This window comes from Cherax quadricarinatus, chromosome 17 (assembly GCF_038502225.1).
Source record: "Cherax quadricarinatus isolate ZL_2023a chromosome 17, ASM3850222v1, whole genome shotgun sequence".
Classification (NCBI taxonomy): Eukaryota; Metazoa; Arthropoda; class Malacostraca; order Decapoda; family Parastacidae; genus Cherax; species Cherax quadricarinatus.
In genome coordinates, this window is record NC_091308.1 from 36,215,164 (window position 1) to 36,234,668 (window position 19,505).

The 19,505-nt window shown below is 41.4% G+C and overlaps 1 protein-coding gene across 2 annotated transcripts in view; it reads right to left on the bottom strand.

Annotated features, from left to right (window-relative positions):
- Positions 1 to 13,043, bottom strand: part of LOC138852828 (uncharacterized) — a 432,346-nt gene extending 419,303 nt beyond the window's left edge. For both annotated transcript variants that reach the window (XR_011392108.1, XM_070085948.1), the window contains exons 1-2: positions 12,997 to 13,043; positions 9,390 to 9,907 (exon numbers count right to left, since the gene is read on the bottom strand). Coding sequence is in view for 1 of the 2 variants with exons in the window: in XM_070085948.1 (XP_069942049.1) it covers positions 9,390 to 9,653 (264 nt within the window). In the remaining variant the exon portion in view is untranslated. The remainder of the gene's footprint in view (positions 1 to 9,389; positions 9,908 to 12,996) is intronic.
- Between the last annotated feature and the right edge of the window lie 6,462 nt (positions 13,044 to 19,505).

Below are 19,505 nucleotides of genomic sequence, written 5' to 3' on the forward strand. Positions count from 1 at the left end.
CCCAATTTAGCCCACCCAGGTAATTTTTCAGTCGCATGAAGTCCGCTAAGCGAAAATCTGGGACAGAGATTTGATTGTAGTTATCTGATTCCATGATATATTGAGACTAACTGATTTGTGATCACTTTCCCCAAGCTCATCATTAACCTCAAGATTATTAATTAGTGACTCTTTGTTGGCAAGAATCAAGCCAAGCAGATTGTTTCCTCTAGTTGGTTCCGTCACAACCTGTTCTAAAAAGAAATACTGAACCGTATCAACAAAGTCACTAGACTCAAGATTTCCTGTCTTAATGTTCCAATCAATTTGTCTAAAGTTAAAATCTCCCATTATCACAATATTTTCATATCTAGATACCTTATGAATTTCGTCCCATAACAGCTTACTGCACTCCCTATCAAGGTTTAGGGGTCTATAAATCACACCCAGAATTAATTTGTCACGACCCTCGAAAAACTGTAGCCAAACAGATTCTGTGTCCGATGTTTCTAATCTTATATCATGTCTAAAACAACAATTTAAATTTTCTCTGACTTACATCGCCACTCCACCACCCTTTCTGTTGACCCTATCAGTGTGGAACAGTTTATAACCCTGTATGTTGCATTCAGAAGGCATTTCTCTATCTTTCAGGTTGAACCAGGTCTCTGTTATACCAATAATATCTATATTACGTACACTTGCAAGTAATCTTAGCTCATCTATCTTACACAACACAACACACCACAACACATCACACAACACCACGCATCACACCTCACACAACACATCACACTTTACACAACACATCACACTTTACACAACACATCACACAACACATCACACATCACACAACGCATCACATCACACACATCACACATCACACAACACATCACATCACACATCACACAACACATCACAGAACACATCACACCAGCCTCATTACAAGTGTCTCTCAACGTACTCTTGCCTCTTTTTGGTGGTTCCGGCTACAATAAATAGCGGGGAAGGAGAACTTTGAAGATATGTAAAATATCTTCAGACCTAAGTGGAAAAAATAGTTTCTTGTTATTCGGAGGATCTCTTTGGTTGTTGAGGAGGGGAGGGGGGAGGGGGGACAGGGAGGGGGAGGGGGAGGGGGAGGGGGAGGAGGAGGTGGTGGTGGAGCTGGAGGAGGAGGATGAAGAGGAGGGGGAGGGGGCATAGCTGGAAGTGGAGCGGGAGGAGGAGTAGGAGGAAGAGGAGGGGGAGGTGGAGCTGGAGGAGGAGGGGGCGGAGGAGGCATAGCTGGAAGTGGAGCTGGAGGAGGAGTAGAAGGAAGAGGAGGGGGAGGTGGAGGAGGAGGTGGAGCTGGAGGAGGAGGAGGGGGCGGAGGAGGCGTAGCTGGAAGTGGAGCTGGAGGAGGAGTAGGAGGAAGAGGAGGGGGAGGGGGAGGAGGAGGTGGAGCTGGAGGAGGAGGAGGAGGAGGAGGAGGGGACGGAGGAGGCATAGCTGGAAGTGGAGCTGGAGGAGGAGAAGTAGGAGGAAGAGGAGGGGAAGCGGAGGAGGAGGAGGAGGAAAGGGAGGAGGCATAGCTGGAAGTGGAGCTGGAGGAGGAGTAGGAGGAAGAGGAGGGGGAGGTGGAGGAGGAGGTGGAGCTGTAGGTGGAGGAGTAGGAGGAGAGGGAAGAAGAGAAGGAACAAAAGGAAGTGGGAAGGGGGAGTAGAGAAGATGAGGGAAGGGTAGTAGGGAAGGAGGAGGAAGAAAGGAGGAGGCGACGATAATGACAAGGGGGAATAGGAAGAGGAGGATAAGAAGGAGGAGGAAAAAAAGAGAGTATTAACATCAGGAGGACGATGAGGAGGAGGGGGTAGAGGAGGAGGAGGAGAAGAAGCAATGGGAGTAAGAGATAGGGGAGAAAATTCTTTTTCTTCTTTCACCTCTTCTGCTTTCTTTACTCCTTTCTTTCCTCTCCTTTTTCCCTTTTCCCTATGTTTTCACTCTTCCCTAGACTTCAATTTCTCTCTCCTCCTCTTCTTCCCCCCTCCTATCACTTTCTTTCATTAACATTCCCTCCCAATCTTCTCTCACTCCTCTCTCTTGCTTCTCCTTTTCTCCTCCTCTTCCTCTCTTTCTCTCTTCTTAATTTTAAAACGCATTTCTCCTCACTTATAAATTTAATACACATTTCTCCCCTCTTCAAAATATAATACACATTTCTCCCCTCTTCAAAATATAATACACATTTCTCCCCTCTTCTAAATTTAATACACATTTCTCCCCTCTTCTAAATTTAAAACACATTTCTCCCCTCTTCTAATTTTAATACACATTTCTCCCCTCTTCAAAATATGAAACACATTTCTCTCCTCTTCTAAATTTGAAACACATTTCTCCCCTCTTCAAAATATGAAACACATTTCTCTCCTCTTCTAAATTTGAAACACATTTCTCCCCTCTTCTAATTTTAATACATATTTCTCCCCTCTTCTATATCTAATTCACATTTCTCCCCTCTTCTTAATTTTAAAGCGCATTTCTCCCCTCTTCTAATTTTAATACACATTTCTCCCCTCTTCTAAATTTAATGCACATTTCTCCCCTCTTCTAAATTTGAAACACATTTCTCCCCTCTTCTAATTTTAATACACATTTCTCCCCTCTTCTAATTTTAATACACATTTCTCCCCTCTTCTAAATTTAATACACATTTCTCCCCTCTTCTAAATTTAATGCACATTTCTCCCCTCTTCTAATATTTATACACATTTCTCCCCTCTTGTAATTTTAATACACATTTCTCCCCTCTTCTAAATTTAAAACACATTTCTCCCCTCTTCTAATTTTAATATACATTTCTCCCCTCTTCAAAATATGAAACACATTTCTCTCCTCTTCTAAATTTGAAACACATTTCTCCCCTCTTCAAAATATGAAACACATTTCTCTCCTCTTCTAAATTTGAAACACATTTCTCCCCTCTTCTAATTTTAATACATATTTCTCCCCTCTTCTATATCTAATTCACATTTCTCCCCTCTTCTTAATTTTAAAGCGCATTTCTCCCCTCTTCTAATTTTAATACACATTTCTCCCCTCTTCTAAATTTAATGCACATTTCTCCCCTCTTCTAAATTTGAAACACATTTCTCCCCTCTTCTAATTTTAATACACATTTCTCCCCTCTTCTAATTTTAATACACATTTCTCCCCTCTTCTAAATTTAATACACATTTCTCCCCTCTTCTAAATTTAATGCACATTTCTCCCCTCTTCTAATATTTATACACATTTCTCCCCTCTTGTAATTTTAATACACATTTCTCCCCTCTTCTAATATTTATACACATTTCTCCACTCTTCTAAATTTAATACACATTTCTCCTCTTCTAATATTTATACACATTTCTCCCCTCTTCTAATATTTATAAACATTTCTCCACTCTTCTAAATGTAATACACATTTCTATTCTTCTAATATTTATACACATTTCTCCCCTCTTCTAAATTTAATACACATTTCTCCTCTTCTAATATTTATACACATTTCTCCCCTCTTCTAATATTTATACGCATTTCTCCACTCTTCTAAATTTAATACAAATTTCTCCTCTAATATTTATACACATTTCTCCCCTCTTCTAATATTTATACACATTTCTCCCCTCTTCTAAATGTAATACACATGTCTGTCTTAACAAGGGTCCCTCAGGTACACATTATTATCCTTATGTTTCTTATGTTGTGCCTCGCCAAGATTCTGATTAAAGTTATATATTTACTTACTCGTCTCTCATCAATCCTTCTTTCCACCCACCTCTCCATTCATCCATCTGCCCAACAGTCCACCCACCCATCCATTCATCCATCTATCCATCAGTCCACCTAACCATTTATTCATCCAACCATTCACCAATATATCCATCAATCCACCGACCCATTCACTCATCCACCCTCTCAGTGATGTGCCCAAAAGTCAATCCTTCCCCCATGCACACATCCCAGCCATCCATCCGTGTATCTACTCAGGCAACTATCCATCCATCCATCCGTCCAACCGTTCATCCGATCAGACCATCACTGACAACTGCAGAACAGGAAAAAGATAGATAACTTGAAATTCTAACGCACAATGTCCTCCTTGAGATGTTAATCTTGCAAGTGATTAATGGAAGATGTATGTCTAAATATATATATATATATATATATATATATATATATATATATATATATATATCTATATATATATATATATGTCGTGCCGAATAGGCAGAACTTGCGATCTTGGCTTAAATAGCAACGCTCATCTTGCCATATAGGACAAGTGAAAATTTGTGTATGCAATAATTTCGCCAAAATCATTCTGAACCTAACGAAAAAAATATATTTGATTGTGTTTGTTTAGTACTAAATAATTGTAAACGTATTTAAAATATATTTAGTTGGGTTAGGCTAAAATAAATTGCTCTTGTTATAATAAGGTTAGGTAAGTTTTCTAAGATTCTTTTGGTGGAAAATTAAAAATGTTTACATTAACATTAATGAAAAAATATATCTTCAAACGTATAAGAGAACATTTCAGAAAGGACTTAATTTTAAATGAGTTCTTGCTAATTGACCAGTTTTACATATTCGGCACGACATACACACACACACACACACACACACACACACATATATATATATATATATATATATATATATATATATATATTTTTTTTTTTTTTCAACAAGTTGGTCGTCTCCCACCGAGGCAGGGTGACCCAAAAAAGAAAGAAAATCCCCAAAAAGAAAATACTTTCATCATCATTCAACACTTTCACCACACTCGCACATTATCACTGTTTTTGCAGAGGAGCTCAGAATACAACAGTTTAGAAGCATATACGTATAAAGATACACAACATATCCCTCCAAACTGCTAATATCCCAAACCCCTCCTTTGAAGTGCAGGCATTGTACTTCCCATTTCCAGGACTCAAGTCCGACTATATGAAAATAACCGGTTTCCCTGAATCCCTTCACTAAATATTACCCTGCTCACACTCCAACAGATCGTCAGGTTCCAAGTATCATTCGTCTCCATTCACTCCTATCTAACACGCTCATGCACGCTTGCTGGAAGTCCAAGCCCCTCGCCCACAAAACCTCCTTTACCCCCTCTTTCCAACCCTTTCGAGGACGACCCCTACCCCTCCTCTTTCCTTCCCCTATAGATTTATATGCTTTCCATGTCCTTCTACTTTGATCCATTCTCTCTAAATGACCAAACCACCTCAACAACCCCTCTTCTGCCCTCTGATTAATGCTTTTATTAACTCCACACCTTCTCCTAATTTCCACACTCCGAATTTTCTGCATAATATTTACACCACACATTGCCCTTAGACAGGACATCTCCACAGCCTCCAACCGTCTCCTCGCTGCTGCATTTACTACCCAAGCTTCACATCCATATAAGAGTGTTGGTACTACTATACTTTCATACATTCCCTTCTTTGCCTCCATAGATAACGTTTTTTGACTCCACATATACCTCAACGCACCACTCACCTTTTTTCCCTCATCAATTCTATGATTAACCTCATCCTTCATGAATCCATCCGCCGACACGTCAACTCCCAAGTATCTGAAAACATTCACTTCTTCCATACTCCTCCTCCCCAATTTGATATTCAATTTTTCTTTATCTAAATCATTTGATACCCTCATCACCTTACTCTTTTCTATGTTCACTTTCAACTTTCTACCTTTACACACATTCTCAAACTCATCCACTAACCTTTGCAATTTTTCTTTAGAATCTCCCATAAGCACAGTATCATCAGCAAAAAGTAACTGTGTCAATTCCCATTTTGAATTTGATTCCCCATAATTTAATCCCACCCCTCTCCCGAACACCCTAGCATTTACTTCTTTTATAACCCCATCTATAAATATATTAAACAACCATGGTGACATTACACATCCCTGTCTAAGACCTACTTTTACCGGGAAGTAGTCTCCCTCTCTTCTACACACCCTAACCTGAGCCTCACTATCCTCATAAAAGCTCTTTACAGCATTTAGTAACTTACCACCTATTCCATAAACTTGCAACATCTGCCACATTGCTCCTCTATCCACTCTATCATATGCCTTTTCTAAATCCATAAATGCAATAAAAACTTCCCTACCTTTATCTAAATACAGTTCACATATATGCTTCAATGTAAACACTTGATCTACACATCCCCTACCCACTCTGAAGCCTCCTTGCTCATCCGCAATTCTACATTCTGTCTTACCTCTAATTCTTTCAATTATAACTCTACCGTATACTTTTCCTGGTATACTCAGTAAACTTATTCCTCTATAATTTTTACAATCTCTTTTGTCCCCTTTCCCTTTATATAAAGGAACTATACATGCTCTCCGCCAATCCCTAGGTACCTTCCCCTCTTTCATACATTTATTAAACAAAAGTACCAACCACTCCAACACTATATCCCCCCCTGCTTTTAACATTTCTGTCATGATCCCATCAGTTCCAGCTGCTTTATATATATATATATATATATATATATATATATATATATATATATATATATATATATATATATATATATACTGTAGGGGGGGAGAACATTTTAATTACACTATATGTAATGTACGTAGTTAATAAAGGTATGGGTGAAACGTTGTGGGAGGAAAACTATGGGTAATCAAGTCAGTCACTGCATCAAATTGCTATTCACTCGTACGTACGGAAGAAAAGATACTCGAGAATAATGAAGAAGGAATCCGGTAAATTTACCAAGCAGTTAACATGTTATGCATATTAATGAAGCAAGTAAACCAACAGAATTTAGATGAGGTAAAGGTGTTTTTTTTTTTCATTTAATGATTTTGAAAGAGCATCTTACAGGGAGGATAGGCAGCGACGTGGCTAGTGGTGCGCCCGAAACAGTTTCTTCAGCCAGAAGCAAAATCTGACAGCTTCCACTTAATATCAGCGCGACCCTGACAGCATCCACTTGATATCAGCGTGACCCTGACAGGATCCACTTGATATCAGCGTGACCCTGACAGGATCCACTTGATATCAGCGTGACCCTGACAGCTTCCCTTGATATCAGCGTAATTACATATTGCAGCCAAACCTCTCCCAAACACTCCACAATTCGCTTATTTACGACACCATCTACAACACCTTAAATAACAAGGTGATACCACACACACTGTTGTTGCAGTGTAGAAAATGGGTCTCCATGTACAGGAGTCGTCCTTTATGGAGAGGTGGCCGTTTATCCAATATATTTCTCTCCATGTTTGAAGTTTGTTGTGATTAGCACGATTCAAAGAAATAATGATGTCTTGACGCTTACAGGAATCATGATCCAAGAAGTCTGAGTTACCCAGCAGTTTCTCGGATCAATTCTTATCTCCCATATTCACCCAGCGCTGCCTAACTCCCTTATGAGCTTATTAACACGTCTCTGAATATAATAGTTAATATTATGTTTGGTAATTTAGAACTGCCAATTTTTTTTGTTTACCACTCTTAGTGCCTCTCCAGTTATGTTTATTACTGAAAATAAGTTCTTCACGTTGTGGTCCTCACGTGGTTGTGGTCCTCACGTGGTTGTGGTCCTCACGTGGTTGTGGTCCTCACGTGGTTGTGGTCCTCACGTGGTTGTGGTCCTCACGTGGTGGTGGTCCTCACGTGGTTGTGGTCCTCACGTGGTTGTGGTCCTCACGTGGTTGTGGTCCTCACGTGGTGGTGGTCCTCACGTGGTTGTGGTCCTCACGTGGTTGTGGTCCTCACGTGGTTGTGGTCTTCACGTGGTTGTGGTCCTCACGTGGTAGTGGTCCTCACGTGGTAGTGGTCCTCACGTGGTGTGGTCCTCACGTGGTTGTGGTCCTCACGTGGTTGTGGTCCTCACGTGGTTGTGGTCCTCACGTGGTGGTGGTCCTCACGTGGTTGTGGTCCTCACGTGGTTGTGGTCCTCACGGGGTGGTGGTCCTCACGTGGTTGTGGTCCTCACGTGGTTGTGGTCCTCACGTGGTGGTGGTCCTCACGTGGTTGTGGTCCTCACGTGGTTGTGGTCCTCACGTGGTTGTGGTCCTCACGTGGTGGTGGTCCTTACGTGGTGGTGGTCTTCACGTGGTGGTGGTCTTCACGTGGTGGTGGTCTTCACGTGGTGGTGGTCTTCCATACAAGAGAGTAAGACACTGACGTACGGGTCAAGCGCTCCGGCTTATTTTCATGACTGGCTTGCCATGGGTTCATTATTATTATTATTATTATTATTAGGTTAACGGAGAAGTGCTAAATCCGAAAGGGTCTACGGTGAATGGGGGGGAATGGGAGGGCAGGTCCACTTCCTTGGATCGAGAACCCTCACCTGCATGAAGGATTATTATGAGGGAGGGCTAAACCCATAAGGATTATACAATGTCTGTTTGGGGGGGGATGGAAGGCATTCAGGCTCAGTTCAGAAAACTGGAGCGCAGATCCAATTCCCAAGATCAAGAGCCCCTCACCAGCATCAAGGAACCTTCCTTGAGAGCTACAATGGGTGTCAACCTTCCGTTCGGTGAGCTGTTTAAAATCGCGTCGTTCCGATGGCTTTGAAGGAACATGAGCTAGAGCACGCCACAGTCATGCTAGTGTGAGATTTGTCTGTAAAAAATCTACTTTTATGGTTACAGTGAGGCCCACGTTAACCTTCTTATGGTATATAGAAATGCACGTTGTTGGACGAATGCCATTAGTCTGGCATGGTACTCTGAACAACGCACTGACCTGCTGGTTTTAGCTGTTAATGTGACAGCGTATCGTTCTGTGTAGAGCTTTACTTATTGCCAAAAATCTAAATACACTGAAGGGTTGCCACTGTATAAACTTGTTCTGCATATACGTCTTTTACTCAATCTCTGTTACTGTCGCGTCATTTTATAATATCCTCATTTGGGCTGTCTGCTTTATATAACATATTCACAGGGAACTGTAGAAGTGGCAGCTATTATTCTTTTGTTAGTGCTGCTTTTGTCCCTGCCTCGTAGTCTAAGTAATCCTATGCAATATTTTTTAAAAATCATCCTTTCTTTAAAAATTATCTAGCAACCTATTGCGAATACTGCATCTGTGATGTGTAAGTGTGCGTGCGTGCGTGTGTTGGGGGAGGAGGGTCACTGATCTGTGTTAATCCACAAAGTTTATCCGTTGTGGACTGGGTAAGACAGACCCGTGCTTGGCAAGGTGCAAAACTGTCGTTGATCGTTCTCACTGTGTCAGTCTCTGCAATAATCGTGTTTCTTTTCCTCTCTTACATGTTAGTGCCTGCTACACGTATTATGCCTTATATGCTAACCATCGTCAAGCTATCATAGAAGAATGACTTTCTCTCTACCTTTCTGGTTATCTCTCTAACTCATACTACACTCACCAACAATAGCTGTGTTGGGTCCAGGAGCGAAAGAGCCACACTGGAGGGCCCGAGGCTGGAAATGGTGGTTTGTGAGAGGTTCATGGGGGACAGCGACGATTGGGAAGGGGCCAGAAGAGCCTGGAGGAGGAGCTCCCCTTCCAGCACCTCCTCCGGGGTGAAGGGACACACACCCATCACCATCTCGACCACCCTCTCAGCACCTCCTTGAAGCAGACGTCGCCTGTAGGAGAGGGACGGAAGCACCTCTTTCTCCTCTCTCATCCACTGACGCGGAGGAGGCAGTACCTGACTGATTCAGTGTGAATTATTCTCACGACACGAGAGTAACTGTGTCCCACTCTCACTGCTGAAGTGCTGATGCCCTCAAAACACTACAATAGCTATGTTTTTCTCCGACTACAACACTCTTACTAGTTCTCAAACTGAGTAACTATCCCTATCTGACTGCTAGTTCTGATTGTCCACAGAAATACCGAAGTAAATGTATCTCTCTGACAAACGCAGTCTTAATCGTCCTGAAAACAAGTAATAATCACTTGGCTGGAGCAATTCACAATTAACCGCAGTTCGGAGGTGACGAAACTTTAGTCAACGTTCAGTTCCGTCCTGGACTCAAAACAAAATTAACTGTTACTCAGTGAAACCTTAGTCAGTGTTTCTAACAAGGGAGATAACACAGAAAAACATCTCTCCTTCAAAGAGAATTTCTATCGTCGATGCAATAAATTTTGTAACTTTACACTACCGTCACTTTTCATATTAATAAACCGATATTTTTCTTTAATTTCTTTAAAAACCTCAGAAAGATGCATTATTCTGCAAATCACTCGAGATAGTTTTAGCTGTATTATAACCACAACATAACATACACTGAAGTCGATATTACACATATTTTTTTTTCTTCTACGGTGTTCAGAATTTAAATTTTCATTTCATTTGGTGTATTTCAGGGAAATGGAACACACAGACATATGCACACACACGTTTACACAACAGGCCAGATGTCTATCGGCAAGTGCCTTTGACAATCGGTAGTTAAGACACACACACACACACACACACACACACACACACACACACACACACACATGCAAAAGAAAGCAAATGTAGATCAGTGAAGGTCTGGGGTATGTACGTAAGTACACTCCTCAAGAAACTCTGGACCGTGGAGTGTACTTACATACACCAGACCTTCACTGATCTATATTTTCCTTCTTTTTTCACCAAAAACTACATAAAAAGAGTCCTTCAGATCATCAATTCCTCAAGAACTTACATCACTCCTAACTAACTTATAATCCTTCTGTACAGCCAGGTTGCAATGTCTCTAACGTGCTCGCACAAGCCAACACTAAAGTCGCCATTGCCACTAGTACTTCCATGAGAGATCTGACTAGAACGAAATTGAAAAACAATGATCCAATCAACGCAGGAGTTTATACTATCCATTATGGAGGTTGTGACAGAATATTATGTGTAGGTGAAAAAGCAAGACACCTTGAAACGCGTCTCAGAGAACATATAAATGCATGTAGGAACGATAACTTGAGCAATGCTTGCGTACAGTACCGGGATTCCGTCAACCATCTGATGAAATTTAACGACGCCCGCCTAGTGATCAAAGAACCCAATTCCCGTAGATGTAAATGCCTTGAATCATCATTAATCACTATTTCTAACACAATTAAACAGAATTAGGGCAGCTTCAACATATCTGAAGTATTGACAAGAATTCTCTTCAAAGCAATAAAACCTGCCGTCACATACTTGCTACAACTACTGCAAATACTAGCACAAGTATACTACTACTACTGCCACAAGGACTATTACTACCACCACAAGGACTACTACTACCACCACAAGCACTACTACTATCACCAAAAGAACTACTACTACTAGTACCACCTACAACGAATATATTATGTTTTGTCCCTCACTCTGTGTGTTCCTGCAGTGTTTGTAACGGCTTCACAAAGCTCCTGGAGAGTGAAACTTTGTCACAATACAAGTCAATTAGTTGCACTTGTGTCCTTTTACCTAACATATTGTCAGTAATTCTCCCATCATTATTACATGGCACATCGTGTCTAACAAACGAGCTGGAGTTCTATGACTAAGTAAAAGAGGCTAAGAAAGAGAAAGAGAGAGAGAGAGAGAGAGAGAGAGAGAGAGAGAGAGAGAGAGAGAGAGAGAGAGAGAGAGAGGGAGAAAGAAAAACGAGGGAGAAAGAGAAACGAGGGAGAGAGAGAAACGAGGGAGAGAGAGAAACATGGGAGAGGGGGCAAAGGTGAAATACAAGAAGACATTGAACACGGTACTTCACAAAAGACTGGGACAAAAAAAAAAAAGAGCTTGAGAAGCAAGCAGGTAGAAGAGGGTTTGCACTACAGAAGAAGGAGGCACTGTTCGAGGAGAGGTGTCGGAATAGGCAAGTGTAAAGGGTGGGGTTCCACAAGGATCGTAACTGGGACCGGAGATGTTTCTGGCATGTATGAGTGATATACCCCAGTATCACATAAAGCTCACCAAGCCAGGAGAATGTACCAATGAGCGACCAGTTTAGGAGGCTACCAACACACACACACACGCACACACACACGCACACGCACATAAGAACATAAAGAATGAACATTGCAACAGGCCTACTGACCCATGCGGAGCAGGTCCATGTCACCCTCCCGGATTAGCCCAATGATCCACCCAGTCTGGTCACCTCCACTCAAGGAAGGAGCACGGCACCAGACCCAGCAGCACAAGCTAGTCAGGTCCAACTCACACCCACCCACACCCACTCATGTATTTATCTAACCTATTTTTAAAACTACACAACGTTTTAAACTGAATAACTGTACTCACACACACACACACACACACACACACACACACACACACACACACACACACACGCGCGCGCGCGCGCGCGCACACACACTAAGTACCATTGATCATAAAAAATGCATCACAAAGCCCACGGAGAGCGCCGATCCCTAGGACAGTCAGGATACCCCGCGCATCACCGGGCATCCACAGGACAAGTATAGCACTATACTCAGGCGGGCACCCATAGGACGAGTCTGGCACTATACCCAGGAAAGCACCCACAGGGCGAGTGTGGCACTATACCCAGGAAGTCATCCACAGGACAAGTATAGCACTATACCCAGGCGGGCACCCACAGGACGAGTCTGGCACTATACCCAGGAAGGCACCCACAGGACGAGTGTGGCACTATACCCAGGAAGTCATCCACAGGACGAGTATAGCACTATACCCAGGCGGGCATCCACAGGACGAGTGTGGCACTATACCCAGGCGGGCAGCCACAGGACGAGTGTGGCACTATACCCAGGCGGGCACTCATAGGACGAGTGTGGCACTATACCCAGGTGGGCAGCCACAGGACGAGTGTAGCACTATACCCAGGTGGGCACCCACAGGACGAGTGTGGCACTATACCCAGGCGGGCATCCACAGGACGAGTGTGGCACTATACCCAGGCAGGCACCCACAGGACGAGTGTGGCAATATACCCAGGCGGGCAGCCACAGGACAAGTGTGGCACTATACCCAGGTGGGCACCCACAGGACGAGTGTGGCACTATACCCAGGCGGGCACCCACAGGACGAGTGTGGCACTATACCCAAGCGGGCACTCACAGGAAACTGGGGCCAGGTAGCAGCCAGCACCGGTAAACTTCCCCCTCCTTCCCATCCCCCCCTTCCTCCTTCCTCTCCTCTTTCTCATTCCTCTCCTTTTCCTCCTTCCTTTCCCCTTCCTCCTTTCTTTCCCTTTCCTCCTTCCTTTCCCCTTCCTCCTTTCTTTCCCTTTCCTCCTTCCTTTCCCTTTCCTCTTTCCTTTCCCTTTCCTCCTTCCGTTCCCTTTCACTTCCGCTTCCCATTTCCTTTTTCTTTCTCCTTTCACTTCCCATTCTACTTTCTCTTTCCCTTCTTCTCTAATTCTCCTTCTCTTCCCTTCCCAGTTCTCATTCCACAGCCAGCTGCCCTTTTCTTACACTTTATCTTCATCTACTCCTACCCTTTCCTCAAATTCTTCGTCTCCTATTTTTACCACCACTTCACTTTCCCTTCCTCTCCTGTTTTCCCTTCCTCTTCCACTTCTCGATATCTCTTCCTTCCCAGTTCTCCTAATAAATCATCAACAATTTCATCTCTTTCTTCATCGCCTCGTGCACTACAAGTCCTCCATTACACCTCCCCCAACAGCTCTACAGCCCTCCAACAGAGTGTTACCTTACCCCAACACGAGTTACAATCCTCCAACACAGTGTTACCTTACTCCAACACGAGTTACAGTCCTCAGCACAGTGCTACTTTACACCAACACCAGTTACAATCTTCCAACACTATAACTTTACCCCCAACACAGGTTACGACCCTACAACAGAGTAATCCACCCCACTTTCCCCTCACCACTCTACTCATGCGAATTATGAGACGTCTTGACGTGCATCAGGACACATCTACCTTCAAGGGATACGTCCTGTCGCCTCCAGACGTACGGAGTTTCATAGCATTTACTAAGATCTTGGCAGTGTTTCTGCGAGTGCTCAGTCTGGTATCCTCATCCGTCGCCCTAATACCACACTCGGAAATCTCACTCATTTCACTACTGATTTTTCTATTTACATTTTTTAAGCCAGATTTAAGTAGAATTTACACTTTATTTGCATATATATATATATATATATATATATATATATATATATATATATATATATATATATATATATATATATAATTTCGCAAAAATCATTCTAAACATAACGAAAAAAATATACTTCATTGTGCTTATTAAATTATTCTAAACTTATCTAAAATATATTTAGTTTGATTAGGATAAATTAAATTGCGCTTGTTATAATAAGGTTAGGTAAGTTTTCTAAGGTCCTTTTGGTACAAAATTATTAATTTGTACATTAATATAAATGAAAAAGTATATCTTTAAACGTATAAGAGAAAATTTTAGACAGGACTTAATTTTAAATGAGTTCTTGATAATTGGCCATTTTTACCAATTCCGCACAACATTATATATATATATATATATATATATATATATATATATATATATATATATATATATATATATATATATATATATATATATATATATATATATAATATATATATATATATATATATATATATATATAATATATATATATATATATATATATATATTATTGTGACCACGAACGAGTGGTATTGATCAATAACAACACTGCACTAGCCAAGGACTCGAACCCATGCTGCCCGTTGAACTAGTACACCAAACAGGGACTAGAATGAAATTAGCCTAGAGTCATCCACACCATCGTGTGTCCTTGGGTAGGGAGTACCACATCCAGTTCCGCTGGATGCCCTACTTTTAAGAATCGTATGGTTCAGTGGATAAGGGCGTCATGCGTTTTCGCCCACCATGAGGCAGGCCAAAGCAGCATGGGTTCGAGTCTTTGGCTAGTGCAGTGTTGTTATTGATATATATATATATATATATATATATATATATATATATATATATATATATATATATATATATATATATATATAAATATATATATATTTTTTTTTTATTATCACACCGGCCGATTCCCACCAAGGCAGGGTGGCCCGAAAAAGAAAAACTTTCACCGTCATTCACTCCATCACTGTCTTGCCAGAAGGGTGCTTTACACTACAGTTTTTAAACTGCAACATTAACACCCCTCCTTCAGAGTGCAGGCACTGTACTTCCCATCTCCAGGACTCAAGTCCGGCCTGCCGGTTTCCCTGAATCCCTTCATAAATGTTACTTTGCTCACACTCCAACAGCACGTCAAGTATTAAAAACCATTTGTCTCCATTCACTCCTATCAAACACGCTCACGCATGCCTGCTGGAAGTCCAAGCCCCTCGCACACAAAACCTCCTTTACCCCCTCCCTCCAACCCTTCCTAGGCCGACCCCTACCCCGCCTTCCTTCCACTACAGACTGATACACTCTTGAAGTCATTCTGTTTCGCTCCATTCTCTCTACATGTCCGAACCACCTCAACAACCCTTCCTCAGCCCTCTGGACAACAGTTTTGGTAATCCCGCACCTCCTCCTAACTTCCAAACTACGAATTCTCTGCATTATATTCACACCACACATTGCCCTCAGACATGACATCTCCACTGCCTCCAGCCTTCTCCTCGCTGCAACATTCATCACCCACGCTTCACACCCATATAAGAGCGTTGGTAAAACTATACTCTCATACATTCCCCTCTTTGCCTCCAAGGACAAAGTTCTTTGTCTCCACAGACTCCTAAGTGCACCACTCACTCTTTTTCCCTCATCAATTCTATGATTCACCTCATCTTTCATAGACCCATCCGCTGACACGTCCACTCCCAAATATCTGAATACGTTCACCTCCTCCATACTCTCTCCCTCCAATCTGATATTCAATCTTTCATCACCTAATCTTTTTGTTATCCTCATAACCTTACTCTTTCCTGTATTCACCTTTAATTTTCTTCTTTTGCACACCCTACCAAATTCATCCACCAATCTCTGCAACTTCTCTTCAGAATCTCCCAAGAGCACAGTGTCATCAGCAAAGAGCAGCTGTGACAACTCCCACTTTGTGTGTGATTCTTTATCTTTTAACTCCACACCTCTTGCCAAGACCCTCGCATTTACTTCTCTTACAACCCCATCTATAAATATATTAAACAACCACGGTGACATCACACATCCTTGTCTAAGGCCTACTTTTACTGGGAAAAAATTTCCTTCTTTCCTACATACTCTAACTTGAGCCTCACTATCCTCGTAAAAACTCTTCACTGCTTTCAGTAACCTACCTCCTACACCATACACTTGCAACATCTGCCACATTGCCCCCCTATCCACCCTGTCATACGCCTTTTCCAAATCCATAAATGCCACAAAGACCTCTTTAGCCTTATCTAAATACTGTTCACTTATATGTTTCACTGTAAACACCTGGTCCACACACCCCCTACCTTTCCTAAAGCCTCCTTGTTCATCTGCTATCCTATTCTCCGTCTTACTCTTAATTCTTTCAATTATAACTCTACCATACACTTTACCAGGTACACTCAACAGACTTATCCCCCTATAATTTTTGCACTCTCTTTTATCCCCTTTGCCTTTATACAAAGGAACTATGCATGCTCTCTGCCAATCCCTAGGTACCTTACCCTCTTCCATACATTTATTAAATAATTGCACCAACCACTCCAAAACTATATCCCCACCTGCTTTTAACATTTCTATCTTTATCCCATCAATCCCGGCTGCCTTACCCCCTTTCATTTTACCTACTGCCTCACGAACTTCCCCCACACTCACAACTGGCTCTTCCTCACTCCTACAAGATGTTATTCCTCCTTGCCCTATACACGAAATCACAGCTTCCCTATCTTCATCAACATTTAACAATTCCTCAAAATATTCCTTCCATCTTCCCAATACCTCTAACTCTCCATTTAATAACTCTCCTCTCCTATTTTTAACTGACAAATCCATTTGTTCTCTAGGCTTTCTTAACTTGTTAATCTCACTCCAAAACTTTTTCTTATTTTCAACAAAATTTGTTGATAACATCTCACCCACTCTCTCATTTGCTCTCCTTTTACATTGCTTCACCACTCTCTTAACTTCTCTCTTTTTCTCCATATACTCTTCCCTCCTTGCATCACTTCTACTTTGTAAAAACTTCTCATATGCTAACTTTTTCTCCCTTACTACTCTCTTTACATCATCATTCCACCAATCGCTCCTCTTCCCTCCTGCACCCACTTTCCTGTAACCACAAACTTCTGCTGAACACTTTAACACTACATTTTTAAACCTACCCCATACCTCTTCGACCCCATTGCCTATGCTCTCATTAGCCCATCTATCCTCCAATAGCTGTTTATATCTTACCCTAACTGCCTCCTCTTTTAGTTTATAAACCTTCACCTCTCTCTTCCCTGATGCTTCTATTCTCCTTGTATCCCATCTACCTTTTACTCTCAGTGTAGCTACAACTAGAAAGTGATCTGATATATCTGTGGCCCCTCTATAAACATGTACATCCTGAAGTCGACTCAACAGTCTTTTATCTACCAATACATAATCCAACAAACTACTGTCATTTCGCCCTACATCATATCGTGTATACTTATTTATCCTCTTTTTCTTAAAATATGTATTACCTATAACTAAACCCCTTTCTATACAAAGTTCAATCAAAGGGCTCCCATTATCATTTACACCTGGCACCCCAAACTTACCTACCACACCCTCTCTAAAAGTTTCTCCTACTTTAGCATTCAAGTCCCCTACCACAATTACTCTCTCACTTGGTTCAAAGGCTCCTATACATTCACTTAACATCTCCCAAAATCTCTCTCTCTCCTCTATATATATATATATATATATATATATATATATATATATATATATATATATATATATATATATATATATATATATATATATTATATATATATATATATGGTGTGTGTGTGTGTGTGTGTGTGTGTGTGTGTGTGTGTGTGTTTTCCAAGGTTCGTAGGTTCGAGTCTCCTTCAGGCAGAGATCAGTGTTTGTGTATATTTCGCCTGCTCTTGCGAATTCCTTGCACTGTTAAAATCTCTAGTAAGGCTGATGCATGCAGGGGATGAGATGAAAAGCTGTAAGCTTTCTCCCTGAAAGCTGGCTGCCTTGGATCAAACGTGTAGCGCATGCTACACGCCAAGGTATTGGTCCAGTGTGGTGAGATTGGTAAAGCACTGCGTACCTTGTCCTAAGGTTCGTAGGTTCGAGTCTCCTTCAGCCAGAGATCAGTGTTTGTGTATATTTCGCCTGCTCTCGCGAATTCCTTGCATTGTTCAAATCTCTAGTAAGGCTGATGCATGCAGGGGATGAGATGAAAAGCTGTAAGCCTTCTCCCTGAAAGCTGGCTGCCTTGGATCAAACGTGTAGCGCATGCTACACGCCAAGGTATTGGTCCAGTGTGGTGAGATTGGTAAAGCACTGCGTACCTTGTCCTAAGGTTCGTAGGTTCGAGTCTCCTTCAGCCAGAGATCAGTGTTTGTGTATATTTCGCCTGCTCTCGCGAATTCCTTGCATTGTTCAAATCTCTAGTAAGGCTGATGCATGCAGGGGATGAGATGAAAAGCTGTAAGCCTTCTCCCTGAAAGCTGGCTGCCTTGGATCAAACGTGTAGCGCATGCTACACGCCAAGGTATTGGTCCAGTGTGGGTAGATTGGTAAAGCACTGCGTACCTTGTCCTAAGGTTCGTAGGTTCGAGTCTCCTTCAGCCAGAGATCAGTGTTTGTGTATATTTCGCCAGCTCTTGCGAATTCCTTGCACACACACACACACACACACACACACACACACACACACACACACAATATATATATATATATATATATATATATATATATATATATATTGCCGAATATGTAAAACTGGTCAATTGGCAAAAACTCATTTAAAATTAAGTCCTTTCTGAAATTTTCTTCTATACGTTTAAAGATATAATTTTTTCATTAACGTTAATGTAAAAAATTATAATTTTGCACCAAAATAATCTTAGAAACTTACATAACTTTATTATAACAAGCCAAATTTATTTTTGCCTAACCCAACTAAATATATTTTAGATACGTTTACAATAATTTAAAACTAAACAAACACAGTGAAATATATTTTTTTCGTTAGGCTCAGAATGATTTTTGCGAAATTATTGCATACACAAATTTTCGCTTGTCCTATATGGCAAGATAAGCGTTGCTTTTTAAGCCAAGATCGCAAGTTTTACATATTCGGCACGACATATCTATATATATATATATATATATATATATATATATATATATATATATATATATATATATATATATATATATAATGTATGTATCCTGGCCCTGCCTCTTCTCTGGTCGCTACTAAATCCACTCTCAATGAGCTTCATCATATCTCTTCTTAAAGCTATGTATGGATCCTGCCTCCACCACATCACTTCCCAGACTATTCCACTACATGACAATTTTGTGACTGAAAAAATACTTTCTAACATCCCAGTGACTCATCTGAGTCAGTG